The following is a 25,999-nucleotide window of genomic DNA, read 5'->3' on the forward strand; positions in this document are numbered from 1 at the left end:
CTTTAAGTGTAAAATACCGAACTTACCCTTTAATAGCTGTTTTCTCTTTACTATATTTTAAATGTTATTTATTCTTGTTGTGATGGAATTTTCAACAGCCATAAATTTAGTCTTCAGTGTTACGTGATCCTTCTGAAATCAGTCTAATATGCTGATTTGGAGAAACATTTCTTATTATTAATGTTGAAAACTTTTTCCAGCATAGATTTGTTAATAACAATGTTAAAGTCTTTACTGTCACTTTTGATTAATTTAATAAATCTTTGCTGAATAAAAGTATTAATTTCTTTTTTTTTTTCTTTTTCTTTTACTGCCCCTAAACTATTGAACAATATAGTGTATTGTATTTTGGGAGCTACATTTAAAATACATTTGGCTCAAAAATCATTTTCTAGGGATAAGTTTCCTTTCGCAAGGGCCAGAGCAAAGGTTGTAAATTTGACCAGCCCTGATGCAGCAGGTGTGAAAACAGAGCCTGACTCTAATTGTTATTGATTAACCTATTTAAAGACGAGTCACTGCAGTTTTTTGTGTTTGGATTTTTTTTCGTCCATAGAGTGCAGATTCCACTGTGCTAACGGCAGATGTCTGAACCTGGACTCGCAGGTCTGTGATCAGTTAAACCACTGTGGAGACAACAGTGATGAGGAGAACTGCGCCATCTCCACCCAGCATCCTGCATCTGCCATCTTCAGCTGTGAGTCCATCTCTCTAACACTCTTGCTCCTGCTCCTGCCTGTGTTCTGCTTCTGATGAGGTCAGCAGGATGTTTTCATACTTCTCATCTGAATTCCTGAGGCGTTAGTATCCAAGCCACCTGCAGGGTGTGAGTGTGAGACGAGTGTTAAATGGTGTGTCTGCATGTTGAAATGTGGGGAGTGTGTGTGTGTGGCCTGGTAAACCATACGTTATGGGGGCAAAATGTCCAAAATCCTTGTCCTTGCGGGGACATTTTTTTGGTCCCCATGAGGAAAACAACTTCTAAATCATACTAAGTGATGTTTTCTGTGATGGGCAGATTCAGGAGTATGGTTAGTGTAAGGGGATAGAATACGCAGTTTGTACAGTATAAAAATCGTTGTGTCTATGGAAAGTCCCCATAAAACATGAAAACACAAAGAGTGTGCATGTGCGTGCCCATCACTTGTTTTTGTGATGATATTCGACATTTTCCTCTATATGTATTTTTTGCCAATGACATTGTTTTGCCTTATTTTCACACTGAAAATGCCATTCATCCATACATCGAATTGAACTCCCATATGATGACCATATTTTTAATTTCTGAATTCAATTTTGTTTTAATATTTTTGGGAGGGGCATAAAGTAAAAAAAAAAAGTCAGGGTGATACAATTGCCCTGATTAAAGATTGACATATTTTATTATGAATTTTTAGGAAAAAAGTATTCAAAATTGTTATTTTGAGGCAATGTTATAAGACTATGTTAGTTCAGCTTCTGTTGTTTAAAAAACACTTTTACATTAAATTATGTGAATTATAGGTTATTACGTTTTGCTTGATGGTTGGATAAAAGGTTTTCAGAATCATAAGAAAACAACATAAATGCAAAGAGTGGATTTCCTAAACCTTTGCATTTGTGTTTTAAACTAGATTTTTTTCCTTTTGTTTTCTTTTGGACTCTCTAAAATTTCATTTACCTATATTTGCTCTGTAATTAAGCAAAATTGTGAAATTGTCAAAATCCTGGTGAATATCAGCTATTTCGTCCAGCCCCTTGTGTGAGACTATGGCAGCCAGTCAGCTTTGATCTACCGTAGCTCTTTTGTGTCTCCAAGTTTGAGGAAACCAGAGCAGACAAAAAAAAAAAAAAATCCAGAAAGAAGCACGTAGCTCCGTCTGAGTTTATCTTTCCGGGCTGTTGAAATCAGTCATCTGTTCTTGCCGTGTCATGCTCCCCTGTGTTCGCTCTGCTCTGAGGGGTGTCTTCAGTCAGAGCTGTTAGAGCAGTAATGCTCATTTCTCCAGCAGACAAACAGCCGCCATATACTGCGAGAGGGAGAGAGGAATGATGCTGATCGACGTTAGTGAAGACGATATATGCTGAGAGCGAGACAGAATCTGAGGAAATGTTTAGAGTCTAATCGAGTTTGCCATCTCTCTGTCTACAGCAGGGCCAGACAGATTGATCATGAATATAGTCTAGACACTCTGCACAAAATATTTTTTTCTCTCTCTCTCTCTCTCTACGCATTGAAAGGTTGTGGTCAGGACCGTCAGACAGCCTCTGCAGAAAATGGATGGAGTAAGAGAGTGTGTTTATCAAAGAGTATGATGAAAAGCTTTGCAGGGTTTAAGGGTGTGTGGCAATGATCTTCTTTATCAGGGGATTAATTGTCCAAGAGTTGATCAAGAAGGTCCACTAAGGTTAGTCATTTTTGTGGCAGAAAGTTTCATGACTACTTTTCACAGCCTGCTGCCATGCCTTTAAGTGACACCCCTTTAAAAAAACAATCTTTATTTATTTCAGTAGATATTAAAGAGGTATGTTGTGCAGGCCACAGATCGGGCATTTTATGAATGATGCTGATAAAACATGACAGACTTCTACACCTTAACACAGAAGAAACCACACTGAGGATCGTCTTACCTTACATACACTCTTGGTTTTACTGCGATGAGCACAGTTACCACAAAGCCGATAACATTTGCCTTTTTCCCGGCATCAAATCCCAGCACACAACTTGGCTGGCAGAACTTTACTGTAAAACCAACAACAAACTTTCTCAGACATAAAACTACAAACGTTTATTCACTCTGCATAAAAGCTCGGGGTACTCTCTGTCCTCTTTGAAGGCGGCACGGTAGCGGCACCCTTGAAGAGTATGCAAATCAGCCTCTTCAACAGTTTGCATGTTTGTTAATAGCTCTCCTCTCCAGAGTGTGTGTGTGTGTGTGTGTGTGTGTGTGCGAGAAGAGTTTCTCAAGAGCTGCAGACAAGCTGGTTGAAGTTGTCAGGCACTGGACATTCATAGACACTGTCCCGCTCGCACTGGACCAACACGTCCCACTTTGATGTCTGTCAGGGGACGAGTGTCTATAGAGATAGAGATCTCTCGTACTCACTTTCACCTCACGTTTCTCCTCTGCGGTTTTAAAACAGGTTGATGAGGGTCAGAGGTCGCCAAGGTCACGTTTCGGGCCTTGTCTGATGTGAAGAGCTCAACAATCAGTTTGTTTGAGTTTAGGATTTCCATCACTAATCTCCATCATCTCTCATGCTAATCTGGGCCGACCGCAGCGGGCTGCATTTTCATGCTAAGGGGCTCATTACCAAACCGACGTCATGTCTTCTGTATGCAATCTGTGTCGCTTGGAGGGAGGGCAAGTCCCAGATGAAGCGTTTGAACTTCTTGAAGAGAGGGAGAGAGCGAGAGGGAAGTGCCGGATGATGGAATTGTTTGGCTTACAGGAATGTCCGACTGTAAAGGAGACTTGAATGAAGTTCGGAGGGTCTTAATCAGGGTTTTAATGACAGATGATAATGACAGTGTGAATGAGACACTTGTTTGGTATTAGATGCCTTGAAACCAGTTTGAAGAGCGCTCTGCTTTGTTTGAGCTCACTTTGATTTGCGTTATTTGACTTTTCGCAATATTCGGGATAAGGAAAAGCAATTTATCTCTGAAGATGTTTCTCAGATTTGCACTTTAACGAAGCTACAGGCCAAGCACCTGTGCGCTAAATTCTTTGCGCACTCAATAGCGACTGTTGTGATTTTTGGTTGTAAATAGTTCTTTTTCCCCCCCCCCCCTAAAGCTTTCCAATGAATTGAATACTGTCAGTCCGATTCCTGCATTCTCTCCTTCCTCTTTTCTTTCCTCCGCTCACTTGCTCATGCTTTTCCCCAGCTCCTTTGATCCACATCCCACACACGTCGCTGCATTAGCCGGGCTGTTTTTCAGGGCGAGGGCCGTGCGGTTCTGTATTCGTTGGCTGTCAACACCATCAGTACTGATGGGTTTCAGACAGTGTCACCTCACGCAGGCTCACAGTGGATTCTGGGATTGTTTATCGTGGCTGAGCTGGAGGTCTATCGGGCACTATTCTTCTGTGTTCACTCATTTACTCAGTGCATTCATTCAGTCATTTTGTGCCGCGAACCTCCCAGTATGATGGAATCCCTCTGTCTCTCTCGGTGGCCTTCGTCCCTCGCTCGTTTCTTCATCTGTTACTTAAGTACGTTTGGCCCTGTGTGCGAGTGTGTTGAGAGAGTAATGATGCAGCTGGGGCCATTAAAGATGGGAAACTGACAGCTCTCCTCCCTCGCTTTCTTTCGCTCCCCTCTTAGAGCGATAGACGGGGATTAAAAAAAACAAGAAGAGAAAAAGAGGCAGAGCAATAAATGGGGTTGCTCTGGAATTCAATCAGGTTTGGCTCAAAGACCAAAGCAAAAACAATGAGGGACGCAAGAAAACGAGGGGGGCAGAAAAAGAAAGAAGCTTTTTACTAGGTGAATTGTTTGTACTTGATGTCTGAATTAGAATTAAGACCTGTATAGATTCAATTACTGTTTACAAACAAATACTGGATGGAAAGACTTCCATCTTCAGTTTTATATTAGCACTTAATTCAAATGTTGAGTTTGAAACGGCCAAAAAGTTTCATATATTGGGTTGAAGTACCCCATTTCCGAAAGATTGGAGGGGATTTGGGCTCCTGTAGATCCATTATTATTGGTGGATCAGATTTTACACAAATTATGATACTTTGCAGGTCTTGATCATCACAATCTCCTCTGCTTTAATAAAGAGCAAATTGATTCACAAAGCTGACCCCAGCTTACTGACCCCACACTTTTCATTGTGTGTTTGTTTGTGTGTGTGTGTGTGTCTACAGGTTTAGGTATACTTGTAAGGGCCAAATGTCCTCACTTATATAGTAAAATATCATGACAATTATGTTTGGACATGTAAAATGTCCTCACTAGTTTATATTCAAGGCTATGTCTACATGACTCCGGATACATTTGAAAACGGTGTTTTCGTTTCAGATGTTCTCCGTCCACACTAGCATTTTCCAAAAGTTTCTCATCCACACTGAAACGTCGGAAAATGCTAAATTCATCTTACTGCACATGTGCAAAAGCTCACTGAGATGATATAGACGATAAATAAATAAAGTTATCGCTTTGTTTTGCTAAAGTTACAATTGTTCTGGCAGGATAATTTTATTTAGCAAAATATCTCATCATTCACTGATGCGTCCAGGTCGCACTCAGTCACCATTATATGTTTGGTCTAAACCCCAACTGCTCTCATGTTTTGCAGCAGGACAATGCAAGTGCATTTTCTATCGTCTTTGCAGGACTGTGATATGAAGAGTGTGCAAAGTAAAATATTTTAGCAACTGGGTGAAAGTGAATAGCACATAACAGGCACAATACCGGTATAAACATGAATATCTATTGGTAAAATATGTGTCACATGACTAAATGTGTCATCGTTTTATAAATACCTCTGTTTTGACAATCCACACTACAATGCGAAAAACGGCGTTTTGAAATGTATCCACTTAGGAAAGCATTTTCAAAAATCTCAGTCAAAATGCCAACAAAAATGCCGTCTCTGTGTGGACTGAAGGCCAAAAGAGAGAAATATGCGTTTTAAAATGAACTTATTTGTGTGGATAAGTTCTAAATCTAGTGTTTCGTACAGGTTTCTGTGATGGGTAGGTTTAGAGGTAGGGGTTGGGTTTAGCAATAGAAATGATCACTAACCTAATATAAAATCAGTAGAATTCTATGCAATCTCCTCACTAATATAGTGAAACAAATATGTTTGTGCATCTGATGCTATTGTATAGCCTACTATAAGTGTTTTTCTTCTAAAGTCAAAGGCTTGTACAGTAGGGATTGTTCAATGCCTTTGTAGCAGTTTGCTGCTGAACCTGAAATAGCACCAGTCAAAAAATGATATGAAAACACTCTGGTATGTTTTTTTTTATTTTATTTTTTTTATCATGCACCCAAAATGTTTTCCCATTTATAAACCATTTTAAATGAGTTGGAATGCAAATGAGAATTCTTTCTCATTCTTTCTGCATTCCCTCTTCCAACCCGTTGTGTTTTTGTTCCCCTGAGGTGTTCATTTCTCACAAATATCTTCTCTTCTCTCTCCCCTCAGTGAATAAAGACTTTCATACTGAGACATCCTATTAGCTCATTTCCAGTTTACCCATAATGCCTCATAATGTGTTTTTATGTCATATCAGTCATGGCTGTATGGATGAAATTCAGACCCTAAATTCATTCACTCTCTGATTGCAGGATGTCAGGTTGCATTGTTGCTTGAAGATGCATGAATGGAATAAATGAATTCTTAATGTGTGTGTGTGTATGAGGGAGAGAGAATGAAACATGAGAAGAATGTTTCCTGCTGAGATGCTGTTTAGTTTCTGCTCTTTTTTTTTTGGATGGCTCTTTGTTTATTATAAACATCATGCCAGAAAAGTGAGTTGCAATCTTGTTTTCTGTCTTTTTCTTATTCATGTGTGTATGTGTATGTATGAATTACAGTTTTACTCTCATAATTTAACTACCTTGTGTACATGCGTACTTCACAGTTTCATATGAGCAGTGGAATAATGGATGCTGATAATTCAGCTTTGCCATCACAGGAATAAATTGCATTTGAAAATATATTCAAAGAGAAATCGGTTGTTTTATATTCTGGCAGTATTTCACAATATTACTGTTTTACTGTATTTGTGATCAGATAAATGCAGCCTTGGGTGAACATCATACTTTAATAAGAAAAGCTTTAATTTAGTATTTTATGGGAGAAGCAGTGAATGTGCATGTTATAGTTTCTGTTTTTCTGGGTCAGAGCCTTGAAGTTTTGGGTCAGCTGAGCTTGAGTCAGATGTGCCACTTTCTCTCTCTGGTGACCTACGTGCAGGAGGTGTGTCTGCTGTCTCAGCCTTGTTTCTAGTTTTTGGGGATCTGTGGGTGGTGATTGGTTGGAGCTTGAACATGTGACTCAGGGGAGTGGAGTGAAAATATGAGGGCCCTGATGTAAACATCACTTTTTTTAAATGGGAAAGTTTTAAACTCTTTTGGGATTGGAAAAGATGTGGAGGTGATAGTTTCGGTTTTGAGTTAGAAACTACACACTCTGTGTCTGTGCCTTGAAAGATATAAAATGAAGACTTTGGACAATCATAATCATTGTTTACTTTTACTCAACTCTGTGTATGTTCTTATGAGGCAAAATGCTTATGATTACTATTATTTTTAAATGAACTATTTAATAAAGGTAAATTTGAGCTTGACCCCATTAAGTGGTGGATTAGAGGCTATAAAATATCTTCATTTGTGTTTCGAAGATGAACAAAAGTCTTATGGGTTTGGAACGACATGAGTAATTGATGACAGAATTTTCATCTTTCAACTAACCCTATAATCTCTGGATCACTTTTTTATGGTTCTTCCTTTAAAACATCACACTAAATAATTGAATTCATATAATGCGGAGAAGTAAAACCAGTTCATCACAAATCATTGTGTTAAATTGGGAACTGCTGAGTGTTTGCTTCAGTCTGCATTGAGAGCTAAAAATCACTTTATTAATAAAACTAAAGATGGTCTGCTCTTAGGCCCAGATCTGTTTCAGTTTAGAAGCTCTGAGTTTTAAAACGTATTAGTGGAATAGTTTCCTCAAATGCAAATTGTAATTATTTATTAGGGATGCATATTTAATTGAAATAAAACCAAAATCGTGATACGGCTTAGTGCGATTATCAGTTCGCAAAGGGTGAGATTAAGTACATAAATATGTGCGCTGTGTGTTTCAGAGGGAAGTGCAGCACTGTGTTCTTTTACACGCAAGAAGCTCATCCGCTGTTTTCAGTGGCTTAGTTCTCATTATTAGATGCTGCTCCACACAAATGCATTTTGGAATGTAACGTGTCAACCATCTTCTCAAACTTGTAATGAGAAGCGCTTATAAACTGGTAACTTAGCAAAAAAAGAAACATCCTTTCACTTTCTTACAAATGTGTCAGCTGTGTTTATAATAATATTAGCATATCCCAGTTGTTAAATCTTTTTATGTTCAATTTGGGAAATTTAAGCCATTATTCATTGAAGATCTTGCTCGACAGAGATGGTCACCATTCACTTTTATTGCATAGAAATGAGCAGCTAAGACAGTCTTCTATAAATATGTCCTTTCCTGCTCCACGGACGCAAAAAGAAAGTCACAGGGGTTTAGAAAGACATGACGATGAGTAAATGATGACACAATTTTCATTTTTGGTATGAGAACTATCCCTTTAAATATTTTAAGCTACATCAGCAACCTGAATTTCTCTTGTGAAAACACAGGCCTTCATCACATTTATAGTGTTGTTTGTATGTGGTGGGTTTTTGTATTTTAATTACTTGTAAAATTCCCCAACAGTGGCACATCAAACCCCAGGTTAGTTTCTCCTGTTTGTAAACACACGGAGATGTCAACCGGACATATGGAGAGCTGTTATTATTTAATGAGGTTTTTATAGTATCTTGCAACGACTGGGAGTCGGAACTGACAGCCTGCTGGCTAGTGGCCCACTTCGAGAAACGCACGGTTATTTGTCACTGAGATCTTCCACTTTGATGACTGTTTGCGTTCGCTGTGTCTGCATTACCGAGAAGATGATGTGTCATAAAGGGGGTCCGAGAGCACGCAGGTGTTGTCCGCGAGGCCGTATGGCAGCGTCCAGGGAAGGAAGCACTGCCATGTGGCTCGTTAGCAAAATGCTAATTATGTTGTCAGCATCATTAAGAGTCACAACAGCAGCCATTTTGGGAGTTGCGGTGCCTGCTGTTCTTCCTGTTGTGCCCCTGTGAGTGTGCGCCAATGCAGGAGGCTGGCATTAAACCTAGACATTACCTCACTCCTGGGCAGACGACCCATTACGATGCTCAGCAGGCTGCAGGAGAGAGGTGAAAAAAACTCAATACCTGATGATTATATACACACACACACACACACACACACTGCAGTGCATCACATCTGCAGGCGGCCCATCTTGGCTTTGCAGATAGCAATCCCCAGTCATAAACTCACTCGCACTAGCAGACAATTTCCCCTTCCTCCTGTCTCACACACCACGTCCTGCAGGGATTTGTGCGAATATCACAGAACGCAGGTTGCAGATGGAAGTGTCTCAGAGATGGCTGCCATTTTTATTCTTGCAGTTATATTACAGGTTGTAACTGGAATGTTTTCACATGTCTGCATCTCGCTGTTTCTCAGGACTTTCCCCTCTGTTGACAGAAGGGGTTGCACAATTTTATAACTGCCACATAGACATGGGATGGTTTATGGAAGAAGAAAAAAAGAAACCTGTCATCAAGTGAGGCTCACCGTGTAATTTAGTTCTCGCAGTAATCTGTAAAACAGCACTGGCATTTTGAGGATCCAGTCATCAGCTATTTCTTGAGCATCTTGTTTGATCTTGTAATGTTTCCTTTTGTTATGAGGTAAACTATCTGTATTTGTGTACCTGTTGAGGTTTTTCCAAGCTAGTCATCAGTCCTGGCTCAGAGTGTTTGTGTCTCTATTATTAGCATTTCAAGTATCTATTAACATTAACAAATGAAACACTTTTTTTTTTTTCCAGGCTGATGAATTTATTTTTTTAAATAACAAACAAATATTTGTGGGGGACAATAATAATTTAAGCATATTAGTAAAGTTAAAATGAACATTTAATAGTTCAAATTAAGATACAAAGCTAAATTTAAGATGCTAAAGTTTAGCTAAATGCTTAGCTGCCAAATTAAAATGTATTAAGTCAAATGAAAATTGTGTGTTTAGCTGTGTACTGTGCATAAACAGTAACTTTTTTAATGGATGTGCAATGTAAGCATCATAGTGTGTAGTAAATACATGAAAGGTATACTATGTCATTTTCTGGCGCTCTAGCGTTTAATAAACAAATATGCATGTGTCTTGCAGAAGAGCATTGAGGCCAGAGCAGAGCTGCTTTCTTCTGTTTATGTATAGGAGTCACACAGTACTGGGATACTCTGCAGCGGTTGTCGTCCCACCTGGTCTAAAATAGTCTGTATAGAAACACTTATTATAGGCTTCCTTAGTGATTCAGGATAAGACAAAAACACGGTTTGGAAGATGGATTCAATTTCATAATATACAAAATTACACAATTTGTGGTGTACACAATTTCAACATTTTGTAAATGTACTTAAAGTTACGTAGTACACCTTTAAAATAAAACATTAATATTATCCAGGCTCACTCAATTTTAGACAAAGCGTCTGCTTAATGATTAAATGCAATATGTAACGGGGTCCCTGATCTATCTCTCTATCCACCAAGGGAGTCTTTTACCTGAAAATGTTGAATACCCCTGCTATATATTTTAAAATGGATAAGGTGAGACACTAGATGGCACTGTTTATCAGACAGCAACAAACCCCTTTTTTTTATTATTAATTTCATCTCATAGTAATTTTGATCAGTTTTTCAGTTATGCATTTAATTGAAATGTTCTTTATTTGGATTGTTTAATGATTGTATAGTCTGGTAGTTTACGTGGTGGCAGGTCTCTCTTACCTCAAATCCAGCTCCGGTAGTATTAGCATGCTGAGAGAATCCACCTCATTGCCCCTGAGACTTCCTCCTCAGACAGCCATTCAAATTCAGACTTGACCCCTAAACCCCCCACTCTGTCTGTCCCCCATGTCTGCTTTAACGGGGGGGGGGGATGTGTCTGTCTGCATACGTGTGTCAGGATCGACTCGACTTCCAGACTAGACCTCAGACAGATAAATGTCATTTTATTCCCCTGAGGACCCCTGAGGGCTGAGCTGCTAACTAGGGGTGAGCTTTTACAAGTTAAAATTACATTTCGACAAAAAATGTATTTTATTTTTTGCACAAATATTTTCTTTTTTAGTTTTCTTTTTTTAAACTGAAATGCATTTTCTATTTATCTGCCTGGGTGTTATATCTATATCCTGATATTTATATATTTTATATACTGATATAATGAAGTGCATTAAATCTAAGTTTAGTTTTCAGTTGTCCTATTAAATATTTAAAATTATATATATATATATATATATATGTATGTGTGTATGTGTGTGGGGGTGTGTGTGTGTGTGTGTGTTCCCCTCTCTCTCTCTCTCTCTCTCTCTCGCTCTTTCCCCTTTTTTTTTTTTTTTTTTTTTTTTTTTTTTGGACATTTCTCCGAACTACAGACTATACAGCATGTCTTCCTTTTAGCCCAGTGTGGATTCGGGTGTATTACCTTGCCCCACAATAAAAGCCCATATAGCTGCCAGGTTATTTATAGACAGACTGCGGGGCCTGTAGTTGGACGGAGGGGGGCTGTAGTTCTGGACACATGTGCTCTGTGTCGCCAGACAGCGGGGTCACCCCAAGGTCAGCCCCCTACAATGCTTGCCTTGACTGCTTGTGTCTGGCATTAATGGGGAGGTGTAACACTAGACACCCGAGCACTGCGCTCGACCACGTCCCACCCCCCACCCCCAGCCGGTCACCGATAGACCAGCCGTGTGTGCGAGTAGAGTGTGGGGGTGTGCAGGAGGGGGTGGAGAGGAGCTCCGTCGGCTTGATCTCACAAACACTCTGATTTTTGTGTTCAACCGGAGGGGTCATAGAACGAGATAGAGCGGACGAGTTCAGTTTAGTAAGTCAGAGCGAAGTGAAGCGGTTACCCGAGAGCATGTAGTGAAAAAAAACAGCATGTCAAGGCTGTTGCCGAGGGCTTTCAGTCTCAGCACGAGCTGTTGGACGCGCACACACCGGCTGGCTCGTGCACCGGTTGAAGTCTCCCGCGTACTCCATGCGAAACCTCACCGCACCGGATGGCTCCAACGTCACATGCGGATCCCAACTCCAGGGAATGGAGATTTGTGAGTGTTTTACTTTTTTTCTTCATTGCTAATAATGTCAGACTGTCGTCTGTACGTGTGACTCAAGCTAGAGCGTGCAGTTTAACTTTGAGTGTGTTTTATGTAATTTCGCCTGCAGTCTTGTCTGGCTGTCAGCTCTTATCAGCTGCTTCACGCACGTTACGTTTCCGTGAATGTCTGATCTCGGCTCTCCACCGTCTCTGCAATCTGTCTCTGAATGCGTCTGCTACGTAAACCCAGCAGACAGTGTTTTAACTCGAGTCTGGGGCAAATGTCTCCTGCCTTCCGGACTTTATAAACAAAGAGCCCGTGAGTAGACTGTCTAGGGGTTGCGACAACTTGCGAGCAAACATTTGTGGATAGATGGAGACATTTGTTTATACTGAGTGCTTATTTATGACATATTTCTTGGTAATTGAATAGATAAGTTCCATTTTTCGGGTGTTGCCAATCTCATTTCATGTGAACTATGAAAGTAGAAAGTTAGGAATGCAAATTGTCATCTTTAACTCATTGTAAGAGAAATATTTAACATTATTTGGTGGTTACACTGTTGCTTTAAGCTTTGTTAAAATTCTTGAAATGTGATAATGTTAACCACAGACTTTGTCCAGCAATTGAAGTCGTTGTTACTTGTGTAAAATCATATTAAATTAATAAACACTACTTTTCAAAAGTTTGGGCTGAGTAATTTTTTTTTTTTTAAAGAAAGCAATATTCAGAAAGGATGATTTTAATTGATCAAAAGTAAAGGCATTTATAATGTTAAATTAGATTTATTTTTAAAATATGTGCAGTTCTTTTGTATTCATTAAAAAATCCTGAAAAAAAATCTTTTTCCACGAAAATATTAAGCAGCACAACTGATTTCAACATTGATAATAATAAGAAATGTTTCTTGACTACCAATTCTGTGTATCAAAATACAATTTCTGAAGGATCATGTTGACTGGAGTAATGATGCTGAAATGTCAACCTTGCCATCACAGGAATAACTTGCATTTTAGAATATATTAAAATAAAAACATTTTTATTTTACATTTTTATAATATTTCACAATATTACTGTTTTTACTGTATTTTTAATCAAATATTTAATCAAGTATTTTTAATCAGCCTTGGTAAGAGACAATTTTTTTTTTTTTAATTTGCTAACCCAAACTTTTGAACCTTAGTCATGTTTACTAGTACATATTATACTTGTTTACCAGTGAAACCTCCTTAAACTGGATGTTCTTGGCTACAAAAGCATGTTTGGATCTAGAATTTGATATTAAATTAAGATTTGGTTGTTGCATTATGTAGCCTAATATAATTCGTTTTTCTCTCCGTCTGTCTGTCTGAAGCATTGCTGTCTGTCTAGATCTGTCCTCTGTTTTGTGTTCAGATGTTTGCTTTGTGCAGTTTGCTGCTCTGGCTGGCCTGCCAGTAACGGTTCTGTGAAACACAGACTCTTTCTCTGTTCTTGGAGTGAAAAGTTCATATTCAGTCTGGATCATAAATTATGAATTTAGTCCTGGGGAATTCCCACACAGTAGGTAGAAAAGGCCTTTCAGTAGTTTTTCCTGCCTCTCACAGAGACTATTCACATATGGTAAAGAATGCGTTTCTGCTAAATATGAACATACGGTTTTGAATTATCCTTTGAAACTTACAGCATTTTGAATACTTCACAGACATCTAAAAGCACCTTAAAACATCCCAAAACGTGCAGCTCTGAAGGAAAAGTAATGTATTGAACAAAATGGCCCTTAGAAATTGAGCCAAACAGATTGTCTATTGGAAAAGCAGGCTCTCTTGCAGTCATGGCTTCACAGTGAGCTCAGCACACTGAAAGCCGGGCCGGGTTAAGCAGCCCCGAGGTGCCACTATGAATTATTGATAAAGGCCAGAGTGCTTTTGGCATTACCCAGGATGATCCGGATGCCCACGCACAATGCCCTGGTTTAACAAGAGGGGCCTCTGCTTCAGTTCAACTCAAATTTTAGCCGATAATCGGTTCCACCAATATTTTTCTATGTAATTAGATCTTTAATGTTGTGTCTACCTATATCGGTAATTAGTATTGTTGTTTTTTGGGACAATATGTGTTAGTGTTATTTAATTGTGGACAATTGTTTTAGATTATCCATTACTTTAGTTATCATCTAGCACTTACTTAAAAGGATAGTGCTAGATTGCAGCAAAGATTTAGTTCTTTAAGTCTCGGTTTCACAGATAGGGCTTAGATTAAGCCAGAAATAGGCCTTAGTTCAATTAGGGCGTTTAAGTATGTTTTATAAACTTGCCTTAGACAAAACATTACTGGTGTGTATCTTGAAACCAAATAATGGCGCTGAAATATTTTAAGAAATGTCAGTGCAAGTTGCTTTCAGTTAAGACAGCTCAAAATATGCATTTTAGTCTGGGACGTAAGCCTTGTCCGTGAAACTGGGGTTAAGTGCACTATTTCTTGAATAGCACTTTGCTAAAACAGGTCTCACATCAACAATTCAACTTTCTCATCTACTATTCATCTAAAAGTTAATGGTTGTCAATATTTCATAGTGAACGTTACAATTTTGTGATGGTTAAATTACATTTACTCCAGTCTTCAGTGTCACATGTCCCTTCAGAAATCATTCTAATATGCTGAAGAAACATGACTTATAAATGTTGAAAACCGTTGTGAAGCTTAAGATTTTTGTTGCAAACGTGATGTTTCTTTTTTTCTGGAGTCTTTTATGAATAGAACGTTCAAAAGAACCTGTAGTGCTTACAGTAAAATAGATTCTTTTGTCCGCACACGTCTTTGTAACAGATCTTGCTCCAAGCAAGACCCAAACCTGTAACCTACTGCATGTCAACTGCATGTTCTGCTTGAAGCTTTTAAAAGCAGCTGTGCAGCTGGTGCAGGATCCAGCCTCAGGGAGTGACTCATTAGCCACGACAGCCCGAGTAAACCACAAAACGATCTGTTCTTCGTTAGAAATCCATACTTTGTTCTTCTTAGCGTTAAACAGGGACCACCCATGAAGGACGAAGGTTTAATAAGGCGAAGGGTGGGGCTAACAACAACAACACGGCTTTGAGGAATAAAGAACTGACTTTCTTCCTTCCTTCATCCCTCTCTTCATCTCTCCTTTTCTCTTTCTCTTTCTCCTCTCGCTGAACCCGCTCTTTGGAAATGTCACCGGTGAACTCTGTCCCGCCTGAACTCTAATGTTCTCAGATGCAGTAGTGTGATTCTCACAACTGAAGCTATTCCTGCAAGTTCATCTGGCGGTCATGAAGGAATGTTTTAGAAAGCAAGGCGCTTTTTTTCCCCCCCTTCCAACAGATCTTTCAGAAACCCCCTTTATAGCTAAGTATGCCCTAAGGCAGACTGTTCCGCTTTTTGCACCTTTTTAAACGAAAGAAAGACAAAAAAAAAAAAAACGTGTCTGGCAAGGTTTTTATAATCCTGGTCATGGTTGTTAAAGTTTATGGGCTGATGTTTAGACCGCAACATGCGTGTTTAGTTTGCCACACCTTTAGCTGTCATCTCTTTTGGTCACATCCACCCTTAACCGTAGAGTCCAAAATAAGTCCTGGTTATATTTGGATCAGGCAAACTGTGATTATAATTGCTGAATCTGTAATTATACATTGTGACAAGAACAGGCTCAAAATGTTTCCAAAGCCGAAATATGTGCATTTCACCGAGAAGTCATCCCTCCCCCTTTCGGCGTCTGCGCTCTTTTAAATAATCTTGTTATTGACGGTGAAAGCTCCCGTGTTGCATCGCTGCGGAGACCAGGCTGCGTTGGCGAACGTGGCTGTGGCACCTGGTTCAGATTGTCTGTGCTGTTTGTTTGATGGCTCCTCTGCATGGCTGGGCTGGATGCCCACTCTCCTGGTGCCCAGCAGGGTGCCAGTCTGCCAGCTTGTTTTGTGTTGTTCGCTCGCTGTCCCTGCATGCCTCTGGCCTTTCATTTCAGCACACAGACAACCTGTGTGATCGCTCCTTTACAAAACGCCCTCAGACAGGTTTGTCAGACCTTTTTGGAAATTTTCCATTAGTGCACCAAAAGGCGTATACATCCATAAAACAAAACATTGCGCGTATGAAATGCCACATTATATCAGAGCCCAGACGAAGAGTCCTCCATATGAAAGATACATGGATCTCTGTCAAGTAGTAAACAGTCATAACGCTTATTGCCGTCTCGCTGCTGATGCTCTCAATTGCCTGTCAAAACACTTGGATGTTATGTAGGAGTGTCCTGACCGCGATAGACACGCTGACAAACAAGATCACTCTACTTGTCAATTTAATCCATCTCTTCAAACGTCCTCTGCAGTGGAGACGTTGCCTTAGGTTTTGGTTTGTCTTGTGAAAAAGATGTATTTCCTGTTGTAAAATAAGCTGTCTAGCCCACAGGTAGTCAGTTCTGGCTCTGTTACAATAGGTCTCAATGACTAAATAAACATCCAACTGGCTGATTTGTTATATGCACTACCATTAAAAAAAATCTACCGACCCCAAACTTTTGACCGTTTTAAAAAAAAAAGAAGCCTCTTATGCTTATCAAGGCTGCATTTATTTGATCATAAATACAGTCAATATTGTGAAATTTTATGCTGTATGTATGTAGCACTGTAAAACCTTGGACAAGTTGCACATTTTAAAGCACTGTTTAGTTTGTTGTTGAGTGGTGACACACTTATATGGTTGTGTCCTGTACACAGCGGGCAAGGTTTGACCTCAGGTAAGCACACCTGTTCCTGTTATCCGGCACTAGCTTGGCATGATGCAGCGTCTGGTGCGCAGTGCCCATCTCCCAGACCGTCTGGAGGATCCGTGTGTGTGTGTGTGTGTGTGGCACTTGGTGTTATGTGTGACTGTGTTAATTATTTAGGATTAGTGTGTGTTTGTAGCATGAAGCATCTAGACCGATCTGGCTACACCAGAAGGTCATTGACACACACACAAACACACACACACACACACCTCTGAATGTTAGATTAGTAGGGGGTTCAGGTTAACATGAGTATTGTCACAAACACACACACATCTGCTGCAAACCTGGAGTATTACATGACATTTGTGCAGTTCACTACTGTGTGAATTGCGTTTTCTCTTTAATACACCACTGCTATTAAATTTGCTTGTCAATAGTTGTTGGACAAATAAAGCACCTGACCCTTCCCTGGTTCTCTTTACACAGTGAGTTGAGTGAGCAATCATTTTTGCATACAAGTAAAAGTATAAATAAGCCAATAATTAGAATCAATGGATATGTTTGACCAATATATAGGCTATACGTTTCTACTTATTCAGTTTATGTGTTTTTACTTTCAGGTCTACTGATCAAATTTGGTGGGTCTCTCAAGAATAGCACTTGACAACTCATTAAACACTGTTTCATTGCTAAAGTAACACACTGCTTGCATAAATGCTTTTTACATAAATTAATTCTAAAGTGAGCAACATGTAACTTGACAAGTGTTTGATAGTTAGACAGCCTGAAACAAAGGAAAATAAATGTGCACCAAATCCTACGTTCACACTGAAAGCCTTAATCATCAATTCCGATTTGCTGCTCAGATCAGATTTTTTTTTGTATAGCTGTTCACATTGACAAATTGGTGTCGTGTCAAAAAAGCAGAAAGAAAACAATAATCCATTCATTTCTATATATAAACCCATGTTGCAGCTGGACTAAGTGGATGTATATCAGATGTGATTAAATGTATTTGCATTTTGTTTTGTTTTCACTGAATCGTTATCCATCTGTTGAAAAATGATAGACTGGAGCATAACCATTCACATCCACTGATTATAACCTACATAAATATAATGAAAACTTCTGCTTGACAATTGGAGTCTCTTTCTCTGCATTAGACCCATCTTTGTCATAAGCTATTTTATAAAGTACTCGGGACAGGAAGTAATGACACCTACAGACGTGACCTCCATCTACTCCACTGAATATGTCACCTTCAAGACACACTTTGCTTCTCTCCATCTACAAATCTCTATTCTCTGCCTCTGTCTCTCACACACACAGTGTCTCCCCCCCCCACCTCTCCCACACACTCTCTCTCTCTCTCTCTCTCTCTCACTCTCGTCTGGTCTAGCGCTTTCTGTCTGCTCTGCCTGGTGACAGAACGGCCTGATGGATTTTGATCCTCTCTCTGTGGTCTGCAGAGAGAAACTCATTCTGTGTATGGCTAATCTGCAGTCTGTGATACCCAGACCCACTCTCATTTGTTCACGCTCTCGTTCTGTCTCACTGTGATTGGCATAAGAGGTCAGTGTTAAATAGGACAGAGAATGTGTCTGTGGGAGATTTGGACAGGACATAGTAACAATCAAAGAACAGCTCCTTACACTGTCCGGGCGGGAATGGGTTTTATAGGTTTTGAGTTACAATTATTAGACCATTTAATATATTGATTTAGGCTGGATTTGGAGCTTGCTTTTTTTTTAACTTAGACTGGGAGTGTCTTATCTGGATTTGGGTGTTACAGAATTTACATGGTGGCAGGTTTTTCTAGCTGGTTTAAGCTGGTCATTAGCTGATGTAAGCGGGTCATTATTTGGTTAACAAGCTACCATGTTCCAAAAAGCAGCTTAATCGCCAATAGCTGGCATGTTGCTGGTCCAAAAATGTCTACTGACAGCTTAGAGCTAGAAACCAACTCTCATGTTCCAAAAGCTCTCAGCTTAAGCTGTATTATTTAGCAGGGCAAACAATCACAAGGCATTTCTAAGAGTGGAATCTAGAGTGTTTGTTGTAAGTTTTTTTATTAATTAATTAATTATATTATATGATATATTACTGTTTATTTTTTAAAAAATCATTAAATCTGGGTGGCACTTGCCCATGTTAAACTCGCTACCACAATGCTAGGGATTGTTACCAGGGTGTTGCTATGCAGTTTCTCAGTGTTTTTTTTACATTGTTTGCTAAGGTGTTCTAGGTGGTTTCTAGGGTTTTGCTTCTATTGATTTAATTGTTATTTATAATTTAATTTATTCAGAAGATCTGGGTGGTTCTTGCCCATGGTAATTCGCCACAGCTATGCTAGGGTGGTTGTCAGGGTGTTGCTATGAAGTTTGTAAGGTGTTTTAAATGGTTTGTACATTGCTGTGTGTTGTTCTAGGTAGTTTCAATGGCATTGATAGGTGGTTGCTAGGAAATGCTAGGCGGTTGCTAGGTTGTTCTGGTGTGTAGTTTTTAAGTTACATGAGTCAAAGCCATGAGCACAGTGATGTCTAGATGTCTTAAATCCAATTGAGAAAATGCTTTGTATTTTACAAATTAAATTTTCATTAGTTATTTTTGATCAGTAATTATTTTATTTGTAATATTTGTATTTGTTTGTTTATAGTTTTTTGTTACAATAGGTTTTATTATATATATTTTTTCATCCAGATAATATAATAATCTGGCCTTTTGTACAAGCAAGTTCACTGGGTCAATGTCACAAATATGCTCATTTAATTAGTGACCTAGAATTACTGCAGAAGTTTTTATAACGTTACAATATTTCTTTGTTTTACATTTTTCAACATTCTAAAAATATCGACTCTCAAATCCCCACTGTACGTTTAAAAAGACTTCCCTTTATTGCCTGTGTTTTTGATCTTAAGTCAGAGGAACAGCTCAGCGTTCATGGGCTAGTTTGAAGCCTGCTGTGATTTTGTGTTGTATTGATTCAGTTCCAGTCTGCTAGGTTTGCGTTTGTAGTCTTACCAGTATTCTGATCTGAGTCTCATTCTCCTTGTCTTATCTGCCCTCCTGTCTGATTGTCACTTCCTTTGTCTGGCTGGCTTTCTGTGTCCTCCTCTCTGCTCTCTCTCTCCCTCTTTTGCTTCCTCCTCTTATGCCCTAAATTAGGAGAGAAGTGTTTGTTTCTTTTGATGTGTGAGTGCCAGTATCCCGCAGTACTGCACTGCAGGCAACAACTCACTCTTTCATTCTCTCTTCGTGACACTCTCACTTTCAGCCTCTCTGTTCGGTTTACTCGACTGAACGAGGTTCCAGAACGGTCCCTCGGCGCAGTTGGTGGAGAGCTCATTTTTGTTGTCTGAAAAGCATGTGAACTCCACAAGCGTCTCCATCTGAGAAACAGTCTTGGTCTTGACTGAGAGAACAAGTGTGAGTCCAGCAGGGTGTTCAAAAAGAAGACATTTTCAGAAACATCGATCAAGCTGTTTACCTTCATCACTTTGATTCTTGCAGGCATTAATGACAGAAACTTTTTGGGTGAACTGTTCATTTATTTGTTCACCCTAATGTCATTCTAAATCGGTACTGTATGCTGTTATTTATTTCATAGAACATAAAAGGAGAATTTTAAAGATTCTTAATTTTCATACTCAACCTCATGTCGTCTTAATTCTGAGGAACTTAAACGAAGATATTCTGAATTTTTATATATATAAATATAAATAACAGCGTTGATGGCTGTTTATATGTGAATAGAAGCCTAAATTTATGTTTATATGTAAATAAATCAATTCTGTTAATCATATAAAACGATCGAGTCTCTTCAGAAAATTTGGACTAAACTGCTCAATTCATATGGATTTGTTTTAAGATCTCTCTATGAACTTTTGAAGCGACAAAGTGGTAGTTGTTTGGACTGTCAATGTTTTCAAGTTGAGCGCAAGTCTTAAAGGTTTTGGAACGACATGAGGGTGTCATGACAATTTTTTCATCTTTGAAATATATAGTGATATTATTTGAGAAAAATATTGCTTATGCTAAGGGAATGAATATGTAATACAATTACAAATTCTGATCAAGAGAATTAAGGCTTTATCCAGTTTCTAGAGCTTAGCTTACACACCTAATTTCACAGCAAAGTTCTTGCTGTACTTGTGATCTTGCTTTAGTTCAGTGAACTATCCCAGTGAACAATTTTCTTCCTGTTGTCCATGGCAAACCAAAATGGCTCTCACCTTTTTTTTTTGCCAGATGATATCACCAATTTAGGAGACTGTAGTCATAATGATGTTGATTTGACTCTGCTGCCATCTTTTGGTTAAAATGAATATTATATAGATTTCCTGATTGTAAACTAGATCTGTTTTTGTTTCCCCCATTCTGCACTGTTCTAAGCTCTTTTTGTTTTTTTTATGTTGCAGCTGAACTGGAGTTTGTGCAGATCGTGATCATAATCGTCGTGATGACTGTGATGGTCGTGGTGGTCGTGTGCCTGCTCAACCACTACAAGCTCACCACGTGGTCGTTCCTGAGCCGGGCAAGTCAGGCACAGAGTCAGGATCTCTCTCTGCAACCGGTAAGACCCCGTCCTGACAGCAGCACCTCTTCTTAAACACTTTGAAAACCTTCCGTCAACCTTTCTCAAATATTTAGATGAGCCCTGGGCAGGAATAAACTAAAATTGTATGTATGAGGCGTGGCCTAGAAGTTCATATGGAACACATAACCTGCCACTAATTTCCTGTCTCTTCTCTGGTGTCTAACGGTGCTTTACAGAGCATGATTGCTAAATATGTAAGGGCATGATGAGCAATTAATTACAAGAAACATGGGAATAATATGGTATGTAAACAACAAAGCAGTGTGGCATGAAAACGGGAAACCGAAATGAGCAGAATATTTCAGTAAATCAACAGCAGAACTAAAAGGGAGTGAGAGTAGCACAGAGAAATCAAATGAGTTTTCAACAGTTTTTGGAAGGCAGAAAGGGATGAGACTTCACAAAGATACTGTGAAGTGAGTTCCAGTGTCCAAGAGCAGGAAAGCTCATAAGGATCATCAAATCTAGGACAACAAGCAGCATCTTATATCATATTTCAATTCAAAAACATCACAGTTCCTTGACGTATTCCAGGCTGAGAAACGAAACATCAATTTCTTATGCTGAATAGATGTATTTTTCACCTGCTGTGTCATCTCTAAACCTTATTTGGTATATATTATGCGGGTGAGCTTTTATCTTTGAAAAGAAGAAAACAGCAGGGCCTAAAAGTCTTGTGTGCGTGTGTGTTGTTTACTTCTGGAAAGGTCTTCTTTGTGTCTAATCCAAAATAACTTGCAGCAGTGCACTGAGCTGATGAGAGAGAGCTCTGCGTGTGTGTGTGGGGGGGGGGTGTGTGTGTGTTGTGTCTCATCTCACCCGAGGGATGATTTTCGGTACATTTGTACAGTTTATAACCAGAACAACTGCAGGAAATTAATCATATTGATTATATTACTTCAAAAATTTTAAGAATTGTATAGCTAGAGGTTTGTGCACATGCTACAGAGTGCATGAGGTCTAAGTTGTTCCCGCAATGGGCAACTGGATGAGAATTTTCATGGAAAACCGAACGCTGCTGCATAAGGACATAGTATATATTACTGGATGCACTACATGTAATTAAAACGCGACATATTACTCCTTCAGAAAAGTGTGTTTTGGAAGAGACACAATGGCAGTGTCCCTCTGAGACTAGGGCATTTTGATTGCATTCAGCAGTTCTGTCTAGACGCCAGTCAAATAGACACGCACAGCCCACTGCAGCACTCGGGAGAGACTGCTAAATGACTAGGACTTTTCATTTTCATTCATGAGGGAACGTAAGGGGGAGGGAAGCCAGCGAGGGAGGCAAGCAGCGATGTCTGGGAGAATGTTACTCCATGGTTTTGTTTAGGCTTTTTAATTCGAAATGGATATATAGGTACAGAGCATTATTAGAGTTTAACAAATGGAATCTGTCTGATTTTTAAAATGGATATAATTAGGGTTTAACAAATGGCTTTGTTGTATTTATTTATTAAACATTTTTAAATGTCATCCATGAAATGTAAATATTAATGTAGGCACGCAGCATTATTAGAATTTGACTGAGGTCTGTATGAAATATAATTAGGGTTTAACAAACAGGTTGTTTATTTATTTATTTATTTATTTATTTATTTATTTATTTATTGAAGAATAATTATTGATTGAATTTGTTATGTATATAAAAAAAAAAATTGTTTTTTAATGTCATCCATGCATTTTTAAATATGGATATATGAGATCACAGAGCATTATTACGGTTTAACAAGCAGGTATTTGATTTAATTTTTTATTATTATTAATATTATTTACTTTTTAATGTATATTTTAATGCCCTTTAGGTTAATGATAATGATGTTCATTTATGACAGTGAGTGAACTATTATTAGACTAGAGATTTATTAGAGATTCCTCTTTAATCAACTGTCAGGTGTTAAAATAATATTATTCTAGTTATTATGTATCAGTATTTTAGTATCAGTATTATTAGATTTTTATGATAGACTATGCTATCTTAAATTGCAAGTAATTCAGAATATTACATCTGTGTATTTTTCATCCTTGTTTCTAGGAGGGTTCTTTGTGGCCATCAGATAATGGGCTGAGACAAGGAGCATCTGAGGTAAGGTGTGTGTGTGTGTGTGTGTGTGTGTGTGTGTGTGTGTGTGTGTGTGTGTGTGTGGCCTATTCTCTAAGGAGCTTGTTTCAATGGTTGTTGTTCTCCTTGTATAAATGGAACTGCCTGTAACAAGCAGTGAAGTCTCCTCAAGTGTATGCTGTGTCATATGCCTGAGTGTGCCTGTGCTTCTCAGTGTAGGCGTATGTGAGGGAGGATAGGCTCTGAGACTGTGTCTGTGAGTGATAGCACTTAAAATATTGTGTGTGTGGAGAGAATACATGCATATATATTCATTGTTTGTGTGTGGGGGGGGTCTCTCTCACCGGGATGCAGCCTCTCAGCAGTTCATTAATCTCTCACCCTCCTCTGGCAGCGTCTAGACGGTCGTCTGAGAGACCAGACACTCACAGTCTATCTGCGTAAATTGCCTCCCATCAGCATCCAACTCGCTAATGTAAACGTGGCCCCTGCAGTAATGAGGCTGATCTCATTGGCTAACTGACATGCAGATTTCACTCATATGAGGATATTTTATCAGCTGCATATTAGCATACTAATGTCTGGACTGGGGACTGTTTAAGTTTGGGGCTCTGGTGAGTTTATATGGAAATGGTAGAGTCATTTTTTTAATCTGTGTGGATGTGACATGAGTAGAATACCATTATTCTGAATGAACAATTTTGTCTGTTGTAAAAATGGATTTATTTGGATGTTGTTCTAGATAATCATATAGACTCATTCTCTCTTTCTCTGTCTGTTATGTGGTATGGGGCTGGGTAATATAGCTTAAAAATTTATTTATTTTATTTATTTTTAGTTTTATTTTTTCATTATTCTGTTTATTTCATACTTTTATAACTCAAAAGAGATGATTTTCAGTTTTGTAGCTGATTGTGACCCAATACCTTTGGGGGTTTTTATCAGCCCTACAAAAAAATATGACCTATGCAAGAGTGCATTTAGTGCTTAGTGCTTAATACACTATAGGAGGGTGTACTGTACTAACCTACCTCAGGGGGGACTAAATGTTGCTAGGTGGAACAAACTTTTTTTTTGAACAAAGTAGTGCAAATTGCAAAGAAACCTAGCATTGGGGATTTGTTGCTTTTTCCTGTTGTAACGAACTCGTATCGAACCGTGACCCCAAAACCGAGGTACTTACCGAACCGTGACTTCTGTGTACCGTTATACCCCTAAGTTTTGGATTATACCCAAGTGGTCAAAGATCTGGACTGGAAATTGAAAAGTTGCTGGTTCAAACCCTATAAGGGATGATCCTTGAACTACTACTCCCATTGTGCCCTTAAACTTTGGATAATTTGCTAATGTCTAATTATTAGTTACTGATTATACGACTTCATAGCTAAGAGGGCAGATTTTCATTTTAGTTCTTGGATTCTCTCTCTTGTCCTCCGCAGGTGGTGTACGCTCCTCAGCCAAGGGACCGTTTCACCGCTCCCACTTTCATGCAGCACAACCGCTTCAGACGTTTCCAGCCTACGTACCCATACCTGCAGCACGAGATCGACCTGCCGCCCACCATCTCGCTGTCAGACGGAGAGGAGCCGCCGCCGTACCAGGGCCCCTGTACACTGCAGCTGAGAGACCCCGAACAGCAGCTTGAGCTCAACAGAGAGTCCGTACGTGCCCCGCCCAACCGGACCATCTTTGACAGCGACCTCATTGACATGCACAGTTCAGGGGGTGGCGGTGGGCCGCGACCTCCCAGTAGCAACTCTGGGATCAGCGCCACCAACTCTAGTACCCATGGACGCATGGAGGGCCCTCCGCCCGCTTATAGTCAAGTCATTGGGCAGCAGCCGGGCATCGTACTTTACCTCCACCAGCACAGCAATAACCCGCCCCTCCCTGTCACTGTGCAGACTCCACCCAGGGGCCGGACAGATTTAAACAGCCCAGAGAGCACAATAGCGCTTAGCAAAGACAAACAAAGGGAGGAGCTAGTGTGATGGGGCGGGGCTAGCACACGATTGGCCAATCGCGATCACTCTCCACCCATAAAGGGAACAGGTTCTCCCTCTTGACACTCCCGTGCACAACAGCGCTTAATGTGTCTTCGCAAGAAAAGAAAAAAAGCAAAACCATGTGTTTTTATAAAAAATTAAGAATATGGAGCTGAGCTTACAAAAGAAAACATTTCATTTGTTTTCTGTCAGACCAGCTGCGCTAAAACTGGGGTTTATGCACTGCCTGGAGTCTCCCACCTTAATTGCTCTGTATTACTTGTGTATAGCCGACACATTTAGAGAAGGTAATTCGCACACAGGACAGGCTTTTTGTTGTTGTTATTCTCGTTGGTTTTATCGTTGTATCCCCGCTTGAACGCCCCCCCTCCTGCCCAACACACACGTTGACATACTAGCTGTGTGGATAGAAATTTCTTTTTCTTTTCTTTTTTTCCATTTTTTTATTTTATTTAAAGACCGAGATCTGTGCAGCATGAACAAAACAAATGCGAAAAAGGGTGAAAATCCAAATCCTAGTGCCAAGGTTTATGCGGAAGGTGTCATGGGGCGTTGACTGTCTTAAAGACTTGTTATACATTTAAATTGAAAACCTTTTCTGAACTTTTGCACTATTGTTGAGGTTAATCAGAGAAATTTGGGAATGGGGTAGTGGGGGTGGTGATGTATGTGTTTACTGTTTGTACTGTCGTTTTCATGTAGATCCGATCATATGCTTC

General features: G+C 39.4%; 1 protein-coding gene across 2 annotated transcripts in view; it reads left to right on the top strand.

Moving 5' to 3' along the window:
• Positions 1-25,376, top strand: part of ldlrad4b (low density lipoprotein receptor class A domain containing 4b) — a 43,176-nt gene extending 17,800 nt beyond the window's left edge. The window contains exons 3-6 of one of the 2 annotated variants that reach the window (XM_079894549.1): positions 557-697; positions 21,031-21,185; positions 23,248-23,298; positions 24,714-25,376. In XM_079894549.1, coding sequence (XP_079750675.1) covers positions 557-697; positions 21,031-21,185; positions 23,248-23,298; positions 24,714-25,265 — 899 coding nt within the window. In that variant the 3' untranslated portion in view covers positions 25,266-25,376. Of the gene's footprint in view, positions 1-556; positions 698-11,565; positions 11,911-21,030; positions 21,186-23,247; positions 23,299-24,713 lie in introns of those variants that run through there. The other variant, XM_079894550.1, reaches the window with a different exon arrangement.
• Positions 25,377-25,999: the final 623 nt, after the last annotated feature.

The sequence above is a fragment of the Squalius cephalus genome (assembly GCF_949319135.1).
Source record: "Squalius cephalus genome assembly, chromosome: 15".
NCBI classification, from domain to species: Eukaryota; Metazoa; Chordata; class Actinopteri; order Cypriniformes; family Leuciscidae; genus Squalius; species Squalius cephalus.